This window comes from Corvus kubaryi, unplaced genomic scaffold (assembly GCF_017639235.1).
Source record: "Corvus kubaryi isolate FWS band 111438036 unplaced genomic scaffold, C.kubaryi_AGA036_p1.0 37201, whole genome shotgun sequence".
In the NCBI taxonomy this organism is placed as follows: domain Eukaryota; kingdom Metazoa; phylum Chordata; class Aves; order Passeriformes; family Corvidae; genus Corvus; species Corvus kubaryi.
In genome coordinates this window covers 273,673-297,244 of record NW_024581058.1, presented here as the reverse complement: position 1 = coordinate 297,244, position 23,572 = coordinate 273,673, and the positions used below count along the sequence as shown (strand labels likewise).

The window sequence follows — 23,572 nt, the reverse complement described above, 5'->3', positions numbered from 1 at the left end:
TTGCAGGCACAGGTGTGAGGAGGGAGACATCCAGGCTTTTTTAATTCCTTCCCCTGCTGGCCTGCTGTCAGCAGGGCTGTTGGCCTGCACTCCAGTCCCTTCCCTTCCTGCAGCAGAGCAGCTGGCTGATGAGGTGGCCAAGGTACCTGTTTGGCTGAGCCACAGCACACAACAACACTGTGCTGGCAGATGGTGAGCACGGCTCAGGGCAATCAGGACATGGGTCACAGGATGGGAACCTCATCCCTACAACGAGGCACTGAATGCAGGAGAACAGGGATGCTGCACTCCTGAACCACCATGAGGTGGTTTCTGGCTGGGATCTGGCTCCTTTTGCTTCAGGATTAGTGGGGGAAGGTCAGGAACGAGAGCAACAAAACTCAAGTTCAATATTAAGAAGCTCTGTGCACACACAGCCTCTTCCTGGGAACTCTGTGCAAATAATAATTTAAGGAAAAGTACATAAAGGCCAGTAGGGAATGCTGTTTCCCCTTTTTACCACTGCACACTGTTAAATTTAGGTCTGAAAGAAACCAGTCTGACATGACAGAAACTGAAGAGCATCAGTGGGACACTATACACACAGTAAAAAGAAAACATTACCAGCCCTCTGTGCGGTTTTCTCCTTGTCTTTAAGGGATCTGATCCTGCAAAATGCCAGGAAGTGCAGAGTATTTCCCTGTGATTTAGGTTATTTGCTACAGAGGTGCGTATCTGTCACACAACAGAGTTTACGCTCATTTTGGAGCTAAAGAGAGTATTTCCTAGCAGCAGGGGTGCTAGGAAAAGGTTTATTCCATAGCTGCTATGCTGTGATCAATTGCCCCTGCTGCTCCCAGGATTTGAATCCCTTGGGATTTGCTGATGTTGATGTATCAGCCTGCTAAGACAGCTCTCCCCTACTCTGCAGGGATCCCCCATCCATTTCATCCATGATTGCTTCAGACAAGAAAACACACCAGGGCTGTGCAGGACTTTCCTGCCTGGAGCTGGGAATCATCTCACTCCTGTTGTGGCTGGGGGAGAGAGTTACCTGCAGAGAGGGGGCCCACCTGGGGTTTTTAGTTACCACCATGAGCACACAGGCTGCTCAGTGGGATTCTTAAACCAGGGGGGGTTGGATCTACCTTTGCATATTTATAGATGTTGACAGAGTTGTCCATGCTGATGGTCTGGGCACAGAGGATTTCACAGTGTCTCTGGAGGCCGTCCAGCTGGAACAGGCTGGCAGCCGACAGCAGCTATGGAGACAAGGGAGAGGCTATTTGAGATCATGAGGCTTGAAAGGCCTGGGGAAGGCAAACAGGACGGATGATTTCCTCTCTGAAGAGTCTCTGACTCCCTGTTTTAATGGCCATGTCCTCATGAAACAGCAAAAAGGCTGCTCCATGCTGAAGTGACACACTGACACATCTCCCCTCTTAGCAAAAGCTCCTCCCACAAGCGTATTTGCACTCCTTTCCATCACCAAGACACAGAAACACCAAGCAGTGATGTTTTGAAACTTTTAAGTTCATTAATTTCCAAGTGCTAAGTATGCTCATTTCCAAATGCTAAGTATGCTCCTGGACTGAATGGGAGCTTGCTGTTAGCTCCTGGATTTTGCCTTTCAACTCTGTTTTATGCCCCAGCCGCACTTGGCGAGACTTGGAAGAAAAAGCTCTCTCACCTCTAAGATATCAGTGGTGGGAATTTCCATGGATTCTGTCCCTCCATAGTATAAATACTGCATCAGCATCTGGAATGGGAAGAAGGCCAGGCATGGAGTTATCACTGCAGTCACAAGGGGCTGTTGATGGCTGTGCTCCCCTTCCTGAGCAGACGGGAATCGTGTCCGGTGCCGGCTCTCACCTCCACTGGTGGCTCTTTTTTCTTCCCTAGCATGGCAAATCTGCTGCCTTCTAACAGTCCTTTCTCTCTTGGGCCCTGAAAAGGGCCCTGCTGGGGACTTTGGGCTCAGGGTGACAGCGTGTCTCTGAGCAACACCGCTGTCCTTGTCTCGGATCCGGGTTTGTGGAGCCTGGCAGGCCAGTCACGCGCGGAGCTGCCAGCGAGCCCAGCGTGTGTGTCCCGGGGACCTCCCAGCCACTTGCCTCCCTGCTGGGCTTCTAATCAGCTTCCAGCCCCCACCAGGCCCAGAGGAAAAGGCATTAATTGTTTGCAGGGAGAGTGAGAGGCAGCTCCTGCTCTTTGATCCCACGTGCCCACCCCCAGCCCAAGCAGTGCCACTGAGTCAGGGGAGGGAACGGATCTGGTGCTGGAGCAGAAGTGTCCTGGGTGCTGTGTGGGGCTTGCAAGCCCTGCTTGCCATTTCTAACAGGGCTGGGAACAAAACTAAGCTGCTGCTTGTAAGACTGCCTTTATTTGTATAACAGAATTACACGAGAGCAAAGCTGTTCCCAGCAGAGCCCTGAGCAGGACACACATCTCTGGTAGCTCAGCATCCTCCACCCTACCTGAGACTGCCTCTCCTTAACCAATCTGACTGCATTTACCATCAAATTGTGAAGTGGTTCACTGTTTCAGTTCTTTCTGATTTATCTCTCACTCTCCCCTGAAGCACAAATTTGTCTTTAGAAACCTTCTGATGCACACATGCTGTTAAGGAGGCTTCTTTCGATACTCAGTAACATTTTCTTCTGTTGTGGCTTGAGCTGCACAATTTTGCTGTCACCTGTCCAACACAAAACTTGTACAGCCCCCTTACAAGCAGAACAAAGATGTTCTCATGGTCAACTTACTTCCCTCTAGTGAGATAAGAGTACTGCTGACCAACAGATCAGGTTTGTTTGCTTATAAAAGAGGAAAAAAGGAAAAGCCTCAACCCTTCAGTGAAACAGCGACACGACCTATACTGCACTTCACACCTCCCTGTTCCTCCTCTAAATATGGAAATGTCATAAAAGCAAAGCACAGTTCTCAGTTCTGAGCCTTTCTTGACAGGGACACCATTGATTTCTGATCATCTGATTTTAATGAATACGAAGCCTGGCAATGCACCTGCTGTAAATAAGTTACTTTTTGCTTAGCAAAGCATGAAAACAGTGCCATAAAAAGCATGAAAATGATGTGTGTTAAAAGTATAACACTACTTCTCAGTAGAAGACTAGCTTCTCCTGCTTTATGGGGGAGTCAGCTGCCTAGTAAGAAAATAAGAATATAGACTGGAGGACTCTGTTTTAAAGGCTGGAACTTTGGAAAAAGGGTATTTCAGAATACTCCTGAAATTCAGGTGTGTTGAAAGGAACTCCATCCCTACCTGTAATATTATCCACTTATACTGTTATTCCTTGGGTTTGTCTTACCTTCCAAGTAGCTGAGAAGATGGAAAGGAATAAAGAAAAAGTGGACTAAGTCCCATACCTTGAAAATGTTGTATTTCATATCGCTGATTTCAACAGTCTTGCTGCCATGGCCATCGTGCTCTGTTTTATTGGTCATTAGTGTCTTGAACCTGGGAATGGTTTTAACAGATTTAATTTAACAGATTTAATTTAACTGTATTAGTGTGTCACACACACATCACAAACAGCAAGGGGAGAACAAAGACCCTTCCTTGTTCTTTGCAAGTTGAAAATTGAAACATTACTTCCAATTTATGACGATTAGTTCGGGGACAATTTCACCTGTAAATTGCTTGGATCTGATCTAATCCCACCCTGTGACAGCTGGAAAACCCTGCTACTAGGCCAAGAATAGAGAAAGAAAGTGCTAACTGCAAGTGCACCAGGCCAGTGTGGGATTCCAGGAGTGAGTGCAGCTCTCCCTGCAGACTCTGGGAGAAGGAATGGGAAGGCAGGGAATGGCTGGATGTGTACACTCCGACTACCACACATGATTTCAGGGATAACCGTGGTTGGATTAAATATGTCCCTGGTTAGTGACTCACCTGTTAGATGCAGTAACCAGCAGGACTTTGTGTGCATAAAAGAGCTTTCCTTCCACTAAGAAAGTTACATCAGACATTTCCTTATTGTTCAGGAAGTGAGGATCTGTTGGGTAAGGGGACAAAAAAAAAAGGTGACCTTTTTGCACCCAAAAACTGTGTATGCTTTTCAGAAAAGAAATCCAAACAAACAAATTTTTAAAAAAAACCCCAAACAACCCAGCAGCAATCAAAAGCAGCTCACTGCTCGGGTGAGCACCTTACCCAGCCGAGCGGGCAGAGTCTTCCGGATTTCGGGAATGCTGGGAATGGGGCTGCTGCCGTAGCAGTGGGTGAAGATGGATGCGAGCTGCTGGTTGATGGAATCGTTCTGTGAGGAGGATGGAACAGGGATCAGCAACTCCACATCGAGCAGGTTCCAAATGCGCCGTGAGGGCTCGCTTGGGGCCTACGGCAGCTGCACCCCACGGGAGTAACCGCCCCACAGAGGGACAAGCTTTAATTTAAAGGAATTACAGTATCTGGGGAGTTATAAAGAGCTGTACAGCTTCCTCCAGGTGTGTGTGCTTGAGGACTGTTTTGGGGCTGTATATGAATTTAGATAAATGCTCCCAGGGCCATTTCCATGCCGTAACTCCTCAGAGACTTTGCCTGGCCATTGCCTTCCTCCTGCTGAGCGCAACAACAAAAAAACCCCAGAACACTCAGCTCTGACACAGTTAACAAAACTCTGACTTACTTTGCTGGTTTTGAGGATGTCAAACATGAGCTGCAGTCCCTCACTGACCAGCTCTTCGTTGTAATCCTCCTCTTTGATGGTGACAAACTCCCGCAGCAGGGTCTGCACCACGGAGTAGCGGGACTGGTAGAAGGTTGTCCTTAGCGACTCGATCCACACGTGGAGCTTCCAGGGCACTCCTGCAGCCACAGGAAAAAGGGACAGTGAAAGATGATTTCCTGAAGTGCCTGTGAGGACATTATCCTGCTCCTATTACTAACACTTGGCAGCACTGAAGCAGCTCTACCTACATCCTAAGAGCAGACAGATTTTTACCTTGATATTAAAGGTGACTGAACTGGGTCACTGACAGATTAAGTGACAAAGGATTGGTACCAGGATCATGAATTGGAAATTTCCGCTGATTGTTAAGGACCAAAGATTTCCTGTTTTGTCCTGAGCTTCAAGGTTAGTCAGAACCACTAAATAAAATTGAACTGGAGTTGTAAGAATGCATAACCCCACACAAATGTGGTGTGAGGTCTTTGCTCCTGGTTACGCACAAGCTTCAAAGCTTCTCTCTCCTACGTTGAGATCAGATTTGTTCTTTTACCTTAAACCATTGAATAAACACTGAATTTTAGGTGTCAGCATCTGACAGGGAGAGATGCCTCTTGCTCATGATACATGGGAACAGAGGATTCAGCCAAGAGCGAGTGACATCCCAGAGCAGCAGGAATTTGAAAAAAACCCAACCTTGTGAGGAGCCTTAAACACTTCTAAAATTTAAATTAGACACCTTTGCAGTTGGGGTTATTGCTCCTCTAAGCGAGAGGGGCAGAAAAGGAAGACTTTTATGCCTTAGATGTGCACAATGCTCAGCAGCAAGGGCTCACCCAGTGCCCTGAGCTCCATGGTGATGTCCACGTAGCCGTGCTCGGCGCTGTAGTACATGGCCTCCTGCAGAGCCTTCATCCGGGTCTTGCACAGCCGCACCTGCCCCTCGCTGGAGCTGCCCTGGCTGGAGGTGTCACTCTCCACCCCCTCGGCCAAAATCTCCTCCAGGGACAGCACATCCCCCTTCACCTGCTGCGGCTGGGTCAGGAGCTTGCGCAGGACGTTCCTGGGCAGGGACCAGAGGTTTCACTCATTAATAAATGAAATATCAATGACTCAGACAGGACTGTGGGGATTTGGGGTTAGGGAGACAGCTCAGTAAACAGTAACTTCCTTCCCAAAGACAGCTGGCACTGTGGAGCAGCACTGAAACTGCCTGTCCTTTTCCTACCTCACATCCTAGAAACTGGCGCCCCGGCAACAAGGGCAAAAACACGGCCTGTACTCCTCATATGGTGGGTTTGTTTGGGATTTCACACGGCAGTTGCAAGCAAGAGACTTTCTTGTTTGTGTCCGGCCGCTCTGGGGAGTTTGCATCACTGGTGTCCCTCAGCCAGCTGGGGACAGCTGCTCCACACATTCCTCAGCCCAGCAGGGCCACCCAGCGCTCGGCTGTGCTGCTGCATTGCCACCAGCTGGTGCTCTCCTTGCACCCACACCACCCCCTGGGGCTAAATCCAGCTTATTTAAGGTTGTAGGAGCACCCCATCCTATCCGATGGCAGAACAAGCCTTGAATCTCGCTAACTTTTTTCTGGGAACACAGAGATTTCTGGAGGAGCTTGCAAGTAATGTCTTATTTCTGAGATGGGGTTGGAAAGCCCCAGGCTGGCTGGTTTAATGATTCACCTCTTGACTGGCCATCCAAAAACCAGAGATGCAGGGAACCAGGCCACTTCAACCTGATTAGATTCCACCCCAGAACATGAACCAAGATCTCATAACCCTGATCTCATAACCTACCCTTAGGTGGGACTTGGTCTGCTGATGTAGGGCCTAGAACCAGCTGACTCTCAGTGCTGCACAGCCAGACCAGCAAGTGTGAGTAAGAAATAGCGAACAGAGATCTTTGCTCTTACTTGGTTGTTGTCAGGAGAGTCTTAACCCCGTCTGCTGAACTGCACACACAGGGATTTGGGTCACAAAGTCCCACAGAACACACAGCAACACCTAGAGTGCAAAACAACCCCTGTCCTGAGCAGGAACAGAGCATTACCTGTGCCCATGTGCTGCCGAGTGGCTGAAGCAGTTCATGTCCTCGTGGAGTGATGATGACATCCCGTTGACTTCCAGCATGCTCAGGAGTGGATCAGCGCCCCTGCTGAGCAGCAAGCTGACCAGCTCGTAATTCCCTGAGGAAAAAGGACAGGAACATCAGGATGGTCCCCTCTTTGGAAGCATCAAACACAGGACTGGCAGCAGGCAGGACTCCCTTGCTCCGTTCCCATTGCATGGAGTAGGGAGTGGTACAGGAGACCTAGCACTGGGTCTCACTGGGAGGGGAGGAAGCCTTTTTTTATCCCTTCCATAAAGCTTGGAGCAGAGCAAGCCAGACATTCATATTCATAAATGCACAAAAACAGTGCAGAAAGAAATTAAGGAGAAAAACTAAAACCACTTTGAGGTGAAAAGTGTTGACAAACAAGCCCAGCACACACTCATTCACAGAATGTTCAACTCCTGACAGCCCGCCAGGAGAAATGGAGAATTCTAACCTGCATTTAATAAACTAATAAATCAAATTTCTTCATATAACAGTTATTTTTCCCCAGGCTGAATGGAAACTTGTTCATTTTTTGCATCTGGGTGTTGCTTAGATCCACAGACATGCCCAGACTAGACAGGGGCTGGTTTATGTTCCTTGACAGAGCTTGGTGAAGGAGTTGGTGCTGTCAGCTCTGCTGTGGGGGCTGTGGGGAGGAGGCAAGTGTGGGACAAGTTGGAAAACAGATACTCAGGGCCCATCAGGCTGGTGGCAGGAAGAGATGGAGCGTGCTGAGGCCACAGGGAGCTCACCTGCAGCCGAGGCCAGCTGGAGGGGGGTCTCGGCGTAGTTGTCCTCACCAGTGTTCACAGCAGAGCCCTCCACATGGGCACCAGCATCCAGGAGCAGCTGCAAGGGGCACAGGAAAGACAGGGAGTTGGGAAAAGAGCAATTCAGAAGGACAAAACAGCCAGGGCTGCATGCTAGAAGGGAGAACCGGTGGGCTCAGAATGAGGAGGGCACGCACGCCAAGGGCCCGTCTGAAGAGCACCACCTCCATTTTTAATCTCCTTTACGGTCATGGCCGTGCAACTGGAATCTCCCAGCTCCAAAGGGCTCTGCAATCAGAGCAGGAAGTCCATCTTAGCTCCATGCTGTGCACAGGAAGCAGGGTTCTCCCCCAGGGAATCAGCCCTGGAGGATTCACACCTCACGGAGCCTGTGTAAGGAGCTCTGGCAGCTGCAGGGATTCGTCACGCAGAACCTGCTTTCACTGAGCTGCTGTGAGGGAAAGAACCCCATCCCAGGTGAAGGGGAGAGGGCTACAGGGTGATGGGGATGTTTTATGGCCGGGTGGGGCTGGCAGAAGGCTCTGGAGCACCCAGAACAGCGCTGGCAGGGGCAGGCAGGGAGGATCAGCCCTGTGCGGGAGCATCCACCAGGATATTCCATGCTTCCATGACTGTGGGCGCTGCAGTACATAACAGGAGCTTTGCTACACTTGGCTTCATCTCCTGGGAGAATCAAACTCATATCTTACACATAAATTAAGGCGGTCCAACCTACCTCTGGAATATGAAAGGCTGCCTGGGCAGTTTGCCAGGTGGGATCTAATCTTGATAATTATGTACAAATGTACACAAACAAAAGATCAGAGTGTGCAGCCTCCATTTGCTTACATCTTGTTTTTTTTTTTCTTCTCCTTCCCTTTGAGCAGAAGGTAAATTAAATTCAACAGCAATTGATTATCTGCTGTGATCAGTTTTTCATTCCCCTGGAAGTCTGGGTAGCATTTCTGGGGCTCCACCCCATCCTGCTGCCCCCTGTGATAACTCCACAGAAAAGGGAGCAGGGAGGATGACACAGGCTCAAATCTCAAGTCAGCTTAAGTCTTGTTCATGCAATTCTCAAGGATTATAAAGGAAGCTACAGATAATTTGCTGCCATTAGAGCAGAAATCAGCACACACTGGATTTTTGCACATGTGAATTTACAAACCAATTAACATCTACTGTCACGAAGCTCCTGATCAAGCAGCCAACCTGTAACCACTCCACGTGAAGCACTAGTTTATCTAAAACCAAAGAAATGATTGTGCAGCATTGTTTTGGAAGCAGTGAGCCTTGAACCAATACTGAAACCAAAGAAAAATATGGAAACACGCTGTGTTTTGTTATCAAGGCCTTGCTAGGAATTATGTCACCAATTTTCCTTCTCCTTGTCTTAAACAACACACAGTTTTTTTCACTGGTTTTTAGGAGGCTCAGAAAGGCTGAGAGCAAGGGCTCACAGTGCTGCATTTCAGTCCCCCTGTGCCTCCTGGAAGGATTCCCGGCCGGAATCTCACCTGAACCACCGAGATGTGCCCGTGCAACACCGCGAAGGTGAGGGCAGTCCAGTGCCGGCTGTCGGGATGGACCGAGGGGTAGCGTGGAGAGGTACTGGGCACCTGGGAGAAGGGAAGCAGGCAAATTACCCTCTGCAGCCTCTCTGCCTTCATCCCCAGCCTCGTGCAGAACCAGCTTCTTCCTCTGTGAGTGACAACCCCAGGGAAGGGGGACTTGGGCCACTTAGAGAACACTGCCACCACCACTCACTCTGCCCCGTCCCCCCTGGGACTTTTTAATGGGCTCACTGGTTTCTCCCTGTGGCAGCTCCTTCCCTCCCCCTCCCCGTGCCTATTAGACGTGCCAGTGCCAATCCTAATTGGAGCCACTGAGTGCTCCAAGAGGTTTTGAAGGTTTTCTCCCCCCTCCCAAATCCCTGAAGCGACGGTTTCTGAGAGAACTGCCTCACTTGAAGCTTCCAGAACTGAAGCCTTCAGTTGCTAGGAGAGAATTCAGAGCTCCTCCTGTTAGTTTACAGCTGGATAATTATGGGCAGAGGGTTACTCACCGGTATATCTAAATTTGCTCCAGCATCTATAAGCATTTGGACCATGGCTTCATCTCCAGCAGCACAGGCGTACATGAGGGGGGTCATACCCTTCAGAAAGGAGAAGAAAAATAAAACCAAAGTTATCTTTCTATCCCTATCAACAGCGACACTGTCATGGACACAGCGAGCTTGAATCTTAACATACAAAGTGTGTACGGACAGCACACATATGTTTATAAAGCATTTTTGATTTCTATGCAGAGTGGCACAACTGATACTGGAAAACAGCCTGGGAAAACCATCACTGGACAAGGCTGAAAAAACACAAAAAGGATCACTGAAAATCCCAGCCCTGTATTGTCCACAATTCTCGAGCTTTCCCAAGGCTGCCAACAAAGAAACGCCATTTCTTGGCTCATTTGTAGCCAAATGAACTGAAGGCAGAAAGCAACACAAAGATACAGAAGATGAATTTATTTGGCAACTTCTCCCCATTGCTAAAATCCGATTTGCCACAATATTTCAGCATTTCAATCCCATAAATCTCTCTCCCTCTACTTAACCAGCAAACCATGACGGCTCAGAGATGAGTTATGAGAAAAACGAGCCTTACTTATGGAGTTCATTCCCAAAGTAGCCAAGGACAGAAAGGAAATGGCCTGGTAAAAGCCATTCCTGCTCACATCCCACAGCTTTCCTGCCCCCTCCCCTTAATTGCTGCAGGCATTTGAATTTTTTGCAGGCAGCATCTCTGCTGCTCAGTGTGCAATAACAGAGCTTCATCCTTAATGGGGCCTGTAGTGTAAAATGGAATTACAGCTCTCACCCAGGAGACTGCTCCTGACTCTGCAAAGGTGTCTTTTCAAAGCAGCCACAACTCCAAGCTTCCTACTTTGGGGCAGCTCCATTTGTGACGATATTTCTGGGTGAGATTCTCTGTGGGGGAGATATTTTGGCTTTTGTGGGGCTTGGGAGGTTCCACACTCATTACAGACACACAAACTGAGAATTCAAAACTCAGGTCTGCAGGCACAAGCCCCAGTCAGGGTTCTAAAACTGTAGGCTTGTATAAACTTACGTTGTCCTTTTAAAAATTTTTAATGTTGGTTTTACACTCCCTGCTTGCCCCTTGCAAAGAGAAGGAGGGATTTCCTAAAGAAGAGTTTCCCTAAACATCAAATCCCCTGAAACGAGGGTGCTGGCTGGTCCCCACCAGAACTGAATACAGGGACCTGCCCCAAACTCAGGTTTCTGAGTTCTGAGTTCTTTCCCACAAATCTCTATGCACACAGATGGAGAAGTGGGTCTGAACATCCTGGACATGCTCACACCCTGGGAGTGGTCAAAATCCAAACCTGGATCTAAAGCCATCATATTAAATTAGTCCAGCAGCTCTCTCATGCCTAGGTCAGTTTTCCCCAGTTTGGGCATCTGGCTTTGCCTTATTCTTTACCAAGAGGGGCAAAACAAGCCGATGGCAAAGTTCAGCTTCGGTTTCCTATTCCAGCTATGGCAGAGTTCATTCCCAGAACTTGGATTTAACTCTGCCCGGGGTTGGCAGCGCCATGCAGGCACTTGCTTGGACACAAAGCTGAGTTGCTCCAGAGTCGAGTGGGGAATTTCCAAGCAACAATGTCTCCAGAGGGGCCCTGTCCTGCCCTTTTTGTTGGTGCCAAAACACTCTCTGAGGGGCAAAGATGACAGAGCTGCCCCGCTCACAGCAGGGCTGGCATGAGGATCACACCCACAGGATGAGACATCAGTCAGTGACAGCAGAAACTCCTCAAACTTCCTCAAGGAGCTGCCCACATGCTGACAAAAACCAGACAGCTCCCAGTTTGCTGGCTGGATGAGAGGTAGGGAACATCCTGCAGTGAGAAGTGACAGTCCTGGCACCCGTGTCTGTGGTGTTGGGGCACAGCGGCTCACAAGGCAAACCACAAAATAATCTCTGAGAGAATGACAAGCCTCTCTGGACTACAGGAACTGCAAAAGCTTATTTTAAAAATGTAACAGAGCAAGTGGGAAACCTTCATAATATAAACCTGCCACCTCAGTCACTTTACTGAAGTGAGTATCTATGATGTGATACCTGCCCCAGTGACCACAGAGAGCTCCTGGTACTGGATTTGTAAGTAAGGCAACTGAAGGCCCAGGTATGTCCAGAGCAGTTTCTGCTCTTTGTGTACACTTTCAGACTTCCCTTAAAACTGCAGGAAGGTGGGAAGTGCCATGCAAGATGTGCCAGGTTCAGAGCTGGGTCTGAAATGCTACTGCAGCAAAACTCTGGCTGTGAGAAAACCACTCTACCTGAATGTAAACCCTTCCCAGTGCTCAATATCCTCTTCTTCCAGAGATGTGACAGCTTATTCTCCTCGCTGTGACAGCTACGACGAGTGTTTATTTAGGAGAGGTGGCTTTTTTTCTCCCCCTTTTTAAATTAAAAGCTAATTCCATGCATTGAATGATGCCCCAGAGGACAGACTCTGCTGTTACTTGATGGGACTGACAGCACAAGCAGAAGCAGCCAGAGACTCCAAGGACTACCAAATCCCTATGGCTCAGCGTAGCTGAGCAGGGAACAGTTAAAAATGGATAAACAGACACATCAGCATGACGGACTTGGAGCAAATCTAACACTGACTGACACCAGGCCACTGGGGCGGGGTTCTCAGTGCTGCTTCTTGTATTCCAAACGGCTGGAAGCCCAAGAGACACGAAACAGTAACACCTTGTGGTCACTCCTCCCTGACCCAGCCTGGATTTGGGCTGCTGAGCCAGAGGGAAGAGTCACTGGGAAAGAAACCACTTTGCTTTGACATCCTCTCAGCACCTATCAGACTTTCCATTCACTGCCCCTGTGTTAACCTGCCTGCCATCAGTGCCTGGAGACAGCCCGTCCAAGGAACAGGCATTCCAGCTGATAAACAATCCACTCCAGGCTGTAACGGGAGTTTTTGGAGGGGTGGCATGAGAGTGGGCTGGGGAAGTATTGTTTTGTGTTTTGAGGGATGCATTTTCAGCCTAAAACACGAGCTAGAAAACCCTTGGAGAAGCAACAAACACGACCTCGGATTGATTTGCCACGTGGAAAGGAAGGAGCGAGCTGCTGATGCAGGGAATTTTGGGGTTGTGAGCATTTGTTCTGGGGCACACCTGATCATCCATGGTGTTCACCCCGTCGGGGCCCAGTGCATCGATAGCTTGGTTGATCAGATCCGTCCTCCCGCAGTTCAGCATCCGGAAGCCCAGATCCTGCTGGAATTTCTCAGTAGCAGCTTTAGCATCCAGTCTCCGGAAGGAGCTGAAGCAGCACTCAGGTCTGTGAAAGACAAAAGAATTCCTGGATGGTGCCCATACCATAAAAAAAGACAAGGATCTTTAGTCTTTTCTGGGCAAAAAATATCGAAATTGTTAAAAAGTATGAAATAAAAATCAAATTTAGGCAGGGGAAAACCCTCAATGCTTTTCCAGCAACTCAATTAAAGGAAGTGCTTTAACATTTCTACAAGGATCTACTAAATCCTTATCCTTCAGATGACTATCAAGACAACCTTTCTGTCATCTGGAAGGAGCCCAGGGATTACTGTAAATCCTCTGGCTGTCTGCTCAGCCTCTTCTGAATCCCAGACCTGGAAGTGTGTCTCCTTCACTGAAGGATCACTCCCCAAGTGGAGGTTTCCTATCTCAGCTGGGCACTGGCAGGCTCAGCCCTTTGATGTTATTTTAGGGTGAATGCCTTCCCCTGTACCCGTCTGGTTCCCAGCACAGGCTCTTGAGCAAACTCTCAGTGAGTGAGATATCAGCCTGCCAAGTTCCTCTGATAAATGAGGTGCTTTCAGCACAGCCATCCTCCTCTGGAGAGCCTGGACAGCCTGCCAGAGGAGCAAACCACTCATCACCTCACGCAGAAGATTCAGGATGAATCTCATATAAAATCCTACAGCCAGGCTATCACAACCTTGTTCCAACCGGTATCATAATCTACAATAATGCACAGAATATGATGCAAATCTTTATATAATAGTAAGAATAAAAAGAACAACTCTGTAAAAAAAAAAGTGAAATAAAATTACTCTACTTGAAATCCAGTGAACCACAGAAAAGCAAAGGTTTTTGAAGGGATGGCACTTGTCTTTGCACATTGTTCCTATCCCACAGCAAGCCAGAAATCAATCAATCAATCAATCAATCAATGTCAAGATCTCCTTTCCCTCTGAATGTGCTGGATACAAAATGACTGCTTTAAAGGATCAAATAATGTGCTGTGGAACCAATAGGGTTTTTTCATTAGTTTAAATCTTTCATTCAAGCTATCTTAAAAAGCAAAGAATAATCTTGTAATTAAGGCTGAGGCATCAAAAAACCCCAAACCCAAATACTTGTATTTCATATTTAACTTTCAGAAAGACAAAAATCTTTCTGCAGAGTCTGGCCACAGCTCCTTCATCTCTCGAAGCACCAGAAGGTTAAACGTGTATCACAGCACAGCGAGATCTGGCTTCTGGGAAACGCAGCAAAAGAAACGCTTCGAGAAGCTCCAAGGGCTGGAGGAACTTTCCAAAGCTTAGCCCACGTACTTGAGCTGGCGAGGCTCGCAGTCCAGCCCCGGCAGGAGCAGCCTGGCCGTCTGCCGGATGTCATCGCTGTCCACGGTCAGGCTGCGCCGGTGCTCGGCGTAGGTGATGGCCACCCGCATCCACTCCATCAGCGGCGGCAGCAGCATGAAGGGGCTGGGAACGAGGGGACAAATCCATTAGTGAACGCTGGCTGAGGCAGGAGGACACTTCGTGGCTGCCTGGGCGTGCAAGGGGGAGCCTGGCACGGAAAAATCCCCCCTGAGGAGGGAATGTGGACTGGAAGGTCACGGCAGCAGGAAGGAGCTGCTCAGCCTCAGTCACCTGAGCAGCTTTTGTAGTAACTATGTCTGTTGTTCTAAATAACCCAGAGGTACAGGATTATTTATTATTTATTATTATTTTTATGCTCCTCCGCTAGGAACACTAAAAATATCCTTGAGTGTTTGCAACTTCAACCAAACCTTGTTAATTCAGTCCTGCCTCCATTAATCTTTCCATTACCACTATCCCCATGGCTTTTTGCATTTTGCCTTTCTTATGCAGAGCTCGGTTTTGCCCACCTGCCCCTCAGTTCTTCCCCCTGGAGCCTCCAGACCACAGAACTGGTGCAGTAGAGAGGTTTTGCTCAATAAAAAGGGTTGTAAGGCAATAAAGGAATATAAATAAGGTAATAACAGCAGCACCAGCTCGTGATTTAGCCCCCCTTACTCCTGCTGTAAGAATGAGCACAGCACCGAGATTACACATTAATGTACAGGTACCGTAATACTCTCACACACAACATGTCTCATCCACCCTCTCAATATACAACCAGACTGATCTATTTTGCTTGATTTTTCCCCGAGGATACCTGCCACCCCAGTGGAAGGCTTGGAAGTGCCAGCTGTAATGAAAACACCTCTCCCATTCCCAGTAATGACTTCATTAGCGCTGTGGAAAAATAAAAAAAGCCTTTTCCGTTTAATCATTCAAAAGAAAGCAACTGAGGGGAGAAAGGATCAATTCCTTTACAAAGTTCAGAGAGAAAGAGATACATATGAGGGAATATGGACTGATTTGGGCATTAATGAAAGCAGCTGAGCCATGAAAGGTGTTTTCAAAGCTGTGCCTGTGTGCACACGTGCGAGGGCAGGAAGAGTGAGCCTCGCCAACCCCGTTAGAAACCATTTATCCAGACTGGGATTTGCAAGCAGAACTCCCTTTGTCACGACCCTGAACACCCTTCAGGCTGGAACAACTGCACTCCGTAAAAACATGTGCTGCTCCCATTTTCCCAGCTGCACCCCCAAACGCTGCCATTATCACTCTACAAACACACCCCACTATTTCCCCCTCTTCTCCTTTTCTTCTGAGTTGTGAAGCAGCATCTACAAAACCAGAGGTGTTTTAAGCATCCGATCCATCCCGGACTGCCAGGGCAAGGGTGTTTTTAACAGGACATTGACTTTGTCCCGTTATCAGTTTACTTTTATGTCACAGAATCAGAATCTCAGGGTTGCTACAATCACCACTTTGAAAACCACCCAGCAGCTCATCCTTCCAAAGACTTTCTGAAAGGGATGGGATGAATCATTCCAGCTCAGCCAATTCAGAGCTGATTGACTTCCCCCTAAGGGAAGAGCAGGAATTGTCAACAGGCATTTGGGAGATGCCTTTCAGCAAATTCTCTGCTCCAGAGAATTTCAACTCTTATCCGGCCTGGAAAAGAGTAATTCACGCTTTTTAAATGCAGGTACTTAAGAGAGAAGCCAAAATTAATTATTTATTCTTCCTATGTACCCTGCAGAGCTTCTAGCATGGGATTCAAAGCTTCACAGTGGTGGTGAGGGCACAGAGGTAAGCCAAGGAGGCTAAAAGCACCAAAATTAAAAACAGAACTAAATTAAATTTAGATTGGGAATGCTCAGGAGCACTGGAAAAGCTCATCTTACAAGCGATTCCATCTGCCACCTTTTGTGGTAAATAAAGATTTAGGCCACATCCCAGCTTCCCTGACACTGCCATGGTGGGAACACTGCTGGGCAGGGAACCATGTCCCTGATCAAACCCTGGTGACTGACTCAAGGCCCTGGGCAGCCAGAGCCTGTGGTCAGCCAGCAGCAAATGCCACGGAGTCTGCACCAGAAATAACACCTATCCTGAAGGGATTTCCACTCTGCAAAAATATCCACATGTGCCAGGGTTATAAACGGCTTCCACACAAGCAGACCTTGGATGTGGAAAACTTGCTTTGGGAGGAATGGCAAGGAGAAAGATGTTTTTTTTTTTTTCCTTTTCCCCCCTTCTGTTTCTTTTTTTAATCTCAGCAGGTTTTTCCAAAGGCTTTAAAAGTGACAGCTCAGACTGGTTCCCCTGTGTCCAAAGGGGAGCAGTCTTTGGAATGCAAACAACAGTGTCAGGAAGGCCGTTCTCATCCTGCTGTCCTGATTTTCCAACCCCACCACTAGCAAATTGGATAAATTATTCATTATTCTATCAAGGGTCACTGTAATGGCTTCAACTACTATTCTGCTGAAACAACTTTGTTTCTCTGCAAAATTTCTAGCTTGAGGATGGGCTTTTTACTCTTCCCCCCCTGCTTTTATCCAACGATTTCCTTTCTCCCAACCTGGCCACGCTCTGGGAACAGCTTTATCCTCCTTTGCTCACTGACACCCCACCAGATAAGCAGCATTATCCCAGGACTGAAGCAGAAAGAAGAGGTGCAGTTCAACTGAAACACCAACACTGGGTCACGCTGCGCTAAGAAAATAAATGAAATTATTCATTTCCTAGGAAATAAAACGCCGTTCTCATCCCTGTGGCCCTTAACCTGGGCATCCGTCTGCCTCCAAGGAATCACTGATCATTTCACAGTCTGAGAAACACTGCAGGAGGGGAAGGGGAGAAACCTTCATGGAAAATTAACTGGGAGACGCTGCGAGCTAAAGAATTAATTTCTGTCTCCGCGCTCCTGCCTGTGCCATGTTCTGCACGCTGCCGCTTTCCTCTGGTCTTCCTGACATTTAGAAATGTTTGGCAGCTCATTAAATTCCACACATGAAGTGATCCAGCCTTGGGAAGCTGTCATATTCCAGCAGCAGCTCGCTGGGGACACAGACCCTCAGTTTTCTCAGAAGAGCAATGCCACCATGGCTTTGCCCAGTTTTTTGCCATGAAGTTGTCTTGGAGTGATGCCACACTTAAACTGGGAATGTGCACAGGACTGGGAAGCAAAACGGGAACTGCTCCTCTTCTGTACGCCTTGTGAAGAGTCACTCTGGTGTCTGATACTGTCACGTGCTGTCAGTATTCCATCCATAAGTTCCCCAAAATTCTCTCCATCTGGAATTTGACAGCCACTCCATTCCCGAGGGGATCACACTGGAGCTGGGTGAGAGTGCTCTGAGAAAGAACAGACTTTATCACGGGCTTCCCCCCCTCCTTTGAGCTAAACCATGTTGCTTTATTTAGACATATCTGAGGAGGCCAAGCAGAATTTACAGCAAGTTTTAGGATAACTCTTTCCTGGAAAAGGTACTTTCATTAGAACAGCTTTGGGCATGACTGGCGTGTGGAATGCATGTGCAGCATCTCCAGGAGAAGCTGTGGGATCACAGACTTTCAGGGATACCCATCACAAAGAAATCATTCCCCCCAGTGAGTTCTTCTGAGGATTTCTAAGAGCACTGGGATCAGGATATTTTTGGCAGAGGGAAGTTAACTGTATGCAAAAAGGAGAGCACTCCAGAAGAGTTAGAAAATCACGTCATCCTTCCTCTGCATGGAGCACCTGCTAACTCAGGGGAAGGCAGTGGGGTTTCCCACAAAAACCAGCCATTCTATCCCATTCCTCCCTCTGCCTGTGTCCCCAGGAGCATCCAGTGAGAAGACTGCTGGAAAATCACAGAGTCCTACAAGGGTTCGGGGTGGAAAAAGCCCATCTTGTTCCAACCCCCCTGCCATGGGCAGGGACACCTTCCACTAGCTCAGGTTGCTCAGAGCCCCTTCCAACCTGGAGGGAAAAAGGGAAAAGGAGGAACAAAACGTTTTCCCTGCTGACCCACCTCTTCTCTGCTGTTTTTCATTGCCTTCTGTTCTGCTACAGCAAAACAAAGAGGGAGCCAACAGTGACAGCAACAGCAAGAAAGAAAAACCTTGTTCTTCTAAACATGGCTCTCCTTCTTCTAAAGCAGGAAAGAAAATCCTGTCCTCATGGAAGCAGGTGGGATTGGCAAAATTCACCTCCCTCCTGGCAGCCTGAGTCACACAGGCAGAGTCTGCCATCCTGGCCGTCCCCAGGCCTTTTAAGTGGTCTGACTGAACTAAAACACGTGGAAATATCACAATATTTATGGTCAGAGTGGGGCAGCCCACGGTAACCCCCCATGTTTGACTTGCAGGAATTATAAAGAGGCTCCCACAGAGAAGAATCCCAAATCTTTAAAGATCAGTGTGAGGTTTTGTAAGGGACTAAAAAATAAAAAGGACAGGTTTTCAGTGCAGTGAGCTGATGTTTGAATTTATTGCTGGAACCAAACCCTGTGGCTCAAAGTCACTGAGATGGAAAAATCCCAAGGATGGCAACAGAGTCGAAAAGGAATCGGAGTGAAGTCTCATTACTTGGAGAAGGGAAAAGACTCTGAGGCAAGACAGAGGATCCAAAACTCAAACCGTGCCATGCTGATGTGGAAAACAGTGGCATATTTACAATTTGGATTCTCAAACACTAAAACCCCTCTTCAAGCAGCAGGGAGAAAAATATCTCAGAGTACATAATTATACGTGAATAAAATAAAAACAAAGATGCTGATTTAGAGGAAACACAAAATTTTTGCTCCAAAATACAACCAGCTTCAGACAGGAGCTATTCCTCACAGATTCAAAAGTATTTTACAGAATTTCAAGATCTTCCCACATTTACAGCAGGAAAAAATAGGAACTACCACGCTGGGCCCCATTCAAGGATCATCTCAACATGTGCAACATCTTTCAAGACAGACAGTCCAGATCCTCACAGAAAAGGAAGAAGAAATTTAATCACATCCAACTGACCCCAAAAAGTGTTCTTCTGCATTCCCTTAAAACAATGACTGGCTCACATCTCAGCAGATAAGAGTTCTCGAATTTTAGTGGATCGTTATCAAGTTACTAAGGCCTTGGCTTGGCTATGCCCTGAGTTTAAAGAGTTATCCTGCAGTCAGACACTAATGGAATGAAAGCCATCTGGATAATATTATATTTATTGGGATCCTTCCTCCACCGAATCTGCCTTCAGAGTTTCCTCTGCTTAGAGAATATAAAATGGTACAAGAGTAATTTAAATCTAGAACTGGCAGCTCTGATCCTTCTTACCACAGACAGAAATAACACCCTTTTCCATCCTTTGCAAACCACGCTTAAAAATAAGGTGCAGCATCAGACAGGTTTTACTTCATGTTACTCCAAAGCACAGGAAAAACTAAATTGGAGCTCACAAAAAAAAAAAACCATGAAGTAATCATTGGGAACTCACTATGAAACTTAAAAAGAGCTCTTAAGCCTATGGTTTATTTATTGTAATCACATTTTACAAACTTTACTTTACCAACAGGAAAAAGGTTCCATTTTCAGGCTGGAAACAAGCACTGGTGCTGCTCTGGAATGTGCCATGTGTCTCATTAGAAACACATATTTGTAACATCTGCAAAGCTGGGGCAGGAGGAAGGTTTCTAGAAAGGCAGAAAATAATGAAAACCAACTTTAAAGTGTATACAGTTGTTAACAAGAGGCAGATAAATATACATGATAGTTTATCTGTGACAGTATGGTCACAGTTATGGGATCAAGGATGTGACTGATTTCCATCTGTCCCCCCAGCCCCACACGGAGCTGTTAGGTCCCTGATGGACACGGAGGAAACACTGCTCCTGCTGCTGCTCCCAACTCCTCAGTGACCTAAAACTCTCTGTAAGGTGAAAACTACCACAAACAACTTGGGAGATGAACTGTTCTTCCATGAGTCTGGACCTAATTGCACTCCTGACCTCAGTTAACATGGAGCGAATCCAGGGGAGGCCATGGAGATGCTCCGAGGTCTGGAACACCTCGGCTCTGGAGCCAGGCTGGGAGAGCTGGGATTGCTCAGCCTGGAGAAGAGAAGGATCCACAGAGACCTTAGAGCCCCTTGCAGGGCCTAAAGGGGCTGCAGGAGAGCTGGAGAGGGACTGGGGACAAGGGCCTGGAGCGACAGAGCAAGGGGGAATGGCTTCACACTGACAGAGGGCAGTGTTAGATGGAATATTGGGAAGGAATTCTTCCCTGTGGGGGTAGTGAGGCATTCTTGGAACAGATTCCCAGAGAAGCTGTGGCTGCCCCTGGATCCCTGGAAGTGCCCCAAGACCAGGTTGGACAGGACTTGGAGCAGCCTGGGAGAGTGGGAGGTGTCCCTGCCCATGGCAGTGTCACGGAACGAGATCATCTTTAAGGCCCCTTCTAACCCAAACCATTCCATTATCCTGATTCCATGATTCCAACAGTGGCTCTGGCCAGGCCATCTACAGCAGATCCAAGCCTTTCCCAGCTCTTAAAAAAAGGTGACTGCCCTGGTTTGCAAGCACAGAACACTTTCCAGACAAGATCCAAGCAGTCCAACATGTGGAGTCCTGGTACCCAGGAGCCACCCTGAGGAGACCGACCCAGAAAACCTTGCCATGCCTGACAATTCCAGCAGCAAAGGGAAACACTGGCACTTTTTGGAGCAGGACATGAGCACAATTTACATGCATGAAAGGAATGAGCCTGTAACAGCACGTTAGGTGATAGTCAGAGATAGACACGGGCACAGAGCCAGAGTGGGGTGTCTGCTATTCTTGGACCAGCCTTGATCCTGTGGGCAGAAAAACCAAGAGGTAACTCCTACGGTGCACTCCAGCAGCTACACTGGCAAACTAACAAAATTAAAACAAAACAAACAAAATCCCATGCTACCTGCAAGCAGATTTACCAGGGGTCAGCGTGGTTCTTCGCTACCCGGGGCCGAGACTCCTGCTTCCCCAATTTTTTTTTTGCCCATTACACATAATTCCCTACAGCAGGAGCAGGATTGAGATAGCAGCCCTTTGAGCTATGACTTCAATGTGATTTGCCAACGTGCACATGTTAAAAGCATATGCTGGCTCTGGAGCCAAAACCAATCTGCCAGATTCAATCGCTGAACTCGTTCTCAGGGCCCAGTTGTAAAATCCTGACAGGGAGCGTTGCCACGCTCATGAAAACTGCCCGGAGCTCCCGAGCTAAAAGCTGTGTGAGCAAAGAGCCAGGAAGAGAAATCTTTTTCTGGAATACTGAGAGCTGTTCGATTAATTATAGCTGGAAAAGTTTGTTCAGTTAAACAAAGACAATTCTTACCGAGGCAAAGGGGTTTTCACAATAAACAGGGAAACGTTTCCCATTTACATCCCAGCACAAGCCAAAACCTAATTAGTGTTTCAAATAAGACATTTTAAAACACAGAATACTGGTATCTAGAGGCAAAACATTTCAAGGTTAGAAAGATGATGCTAAGATGATTGTTTCAGGACTAAGGAAAAGTTGATGAAACTCCTGTTTTTCTTGTGACTTGACTGAGGTCACACTCCTGTGAGCAGGGATGCCCTGTGTCTGTCAGTCACCCCGCTGCTGATGTCAGTGCTTTCTTCATGAAAACCCAAGGAATCTTTTGGCTTTTCACATTCCTGGAATCTGAGATGTTCCAGGAATTAATTTAGCATGAAGGCACTAAGAACACACCAACGCATTCGGGTTTGGAGCTCTCTTAGGCACAATAATGCAATGTGTGCTCTAAAATCAGGTACCCACTCCACCCAATAATGTCATTTAAGAGTCCATTTGCTTAAATAAAGGGCATTCAAAGCCCACAGGGTGTAGCATTTGTGAATGAATGGACAGCACTCTTCTCTCTAACAGTGCCAGGTAAGACACAAAATCTGCCATTAATCAAAGTTCAGAAGGAGGAGTAACATCACTGCTGGATCAAATAGACGCCTGTGTGGCATTTTTAAAGTTTCTTTAAATTATTATTTTGCAGGAGGACATCGCTCTGTCCTAATGGCAAACTGCTCAATGAACACATTTCCCCTGAATCAAGGAGCTTCTGCTCTGCTCCTCAGTTCTTGTCTTAAAACACCGAAGAGCTGCTGTGCAGAATGAAGAGGAAGTTCCAGTGGTGAATGAATTTGTTTCTGCTTTTTACTGGAAAGCAGGAGGAGTTCCATGTTTGCATTTTGCCTTAAAAAACTGAATAAACAGTGCCACATAAGGGTACAGATACAAGAAATGCAAGCAAAAGTGTCCTGAATTCAAAGAAAACAATGGTTACAATTAAGTCCTTCTATGCCACACTAGAAATCATCTCATTCTTCCATTTTGTGTTTAGGACTGCGAAACCTCCCAGTTTCAAACTCCTTCTATGGTTCTATCCCTGGGATTTTTATGGTCCTATCAATGGGCACCACTGAACCTAAACAGCACTGGGAATGGCAAACACAACAGCTTAACTCTGGGATCCTGGTAGGTGGATTTAATTGGCCAAGCTCAAATTCCTCCAGTTTTCAAATACCCTAAATTTAGAGCACGCATGCACTACATTTCAACACTTGGAGCTTCTCAGCAGATGCCACAAATTCCAGCTATTAAGTCTGCTTTCGGTGCCAGCAGTGCTGCTGAGCAGCCTCTTGCTTTGCCTGCTACAGGGTAGGAACTTCTACTGAATTTCAAATGAGAGCAATTAAAATACCTCGATGTATGGATGCAGGAGATCTTTCAGCAGGTCACAGTGTGGCCTAACCAAGAGCAATGCTGACAGGACACATGGAAAAAAAGCTCTTACCCTGGCACCCTCAGGACGCTGTGGCCAAATACCAGCACCAACAGGAGGCCAGAGGCATAACCAATACCCTCCTACAAAGCAGCTTGTCAAATTAGCAAAGCTTTCTATCTATTTCTCATGGACTGTGAACTACAGAGTTGCAGATTTTATGCCCAGATGGCAAATGACTGAGTAAGAGAGCAGCAATGTTTGTTTACACCCCGACACCTGCAGCACAGGTAGATGAAAAAACCCAATTGTCACTCAAGTCTCCGCATCAAGTTATCTGTTACCCCATCTCTCTCTCCCTAAAAAGCCACACTCTAATAGTCTCATATTAACAGATGAGATAAACATTCTAATAGGGATAAGAGAACGAAGATTTCCTATGCTCAGATAAAACCTGTTCTTGCAACAGGCCCAACCTGGTTCGTGCTGACCATGGCTGAGGGTGCAGCACTGCGGTTCCTACAGGAACACGGAGGAATCTCAAGCTCCAGCTGCCTACCCAGATAATGACCAGCATGAAAAAACACTGATTTTTGCTTCTAATGCCAAATTGTAATGATATTTGCTGCCGCCAA

General features: G+C 47.3%; 1 protein-coding gene across 2 annotated transcripts in view; it reads right to left on the bottom strand.

The window, feature by feature from the left end:
• The window catches only part of ABTB2 (ankyrin repeat and BTB domain containing 2), a 111,927-nt gene that overhangs the window by 1,952 nt on the left and 86,403 nt on the right, over window positions 1–23,572 (bottom strand). For both annotated transcript variants that reach the window (XM_042022374.1, XM_042022375.1), the window contains exons 4-16: window positions 14,162–14,314; window positions 12,738–12,903; window positions 9,600–9,689; window positions 9,052–9,153; window positions 7,517–7,613; window positions 6,717–6,852; window positions 5,501–5,727; window positions 4,626–4,804; window positions 4,151–4,256; window positions 3,890–3,992; window positions 3,364–3,454; window positions 1,670–1,738; window positions 1,128–1,241 (exon numbers count right to left, since the gene is read on the bottom strand). In XM_042022374.1, coding sequence (XP_041878308.1) covers window positions 1,128–1,241; window positions 1,670–1,738; window positions 3,364–3,454; window positions 3,890–3,992; window positions 4,151–4,256; window positions 4,626–4,804; window positions 5,501–5,727; window positions 6,717–6,852; window positions 7,517–7,613; window positions 9,052–9,153; window positions 9,600–9,689; window positions 12,738–12,903; window positions 14,162–14,314 — 1,633 coding nt within the window. The remainder of the gene's footprint in view (window positions 1–1,127; window positions 1,242–1,669; window positions 1,739–3,363; window positions 3,455–3,889; window positions 3,993–4,150; window positions 4,257–4,625; window positions 4,805–5,500; window positions 5,728–6,716; window positions 6,853–7,516; window positions 7,614–9,051; window positions 9,154–9,599; window positions 9,690–12,737; window positions 12,904–14,161; window positions 14,315–23,572) is intronic.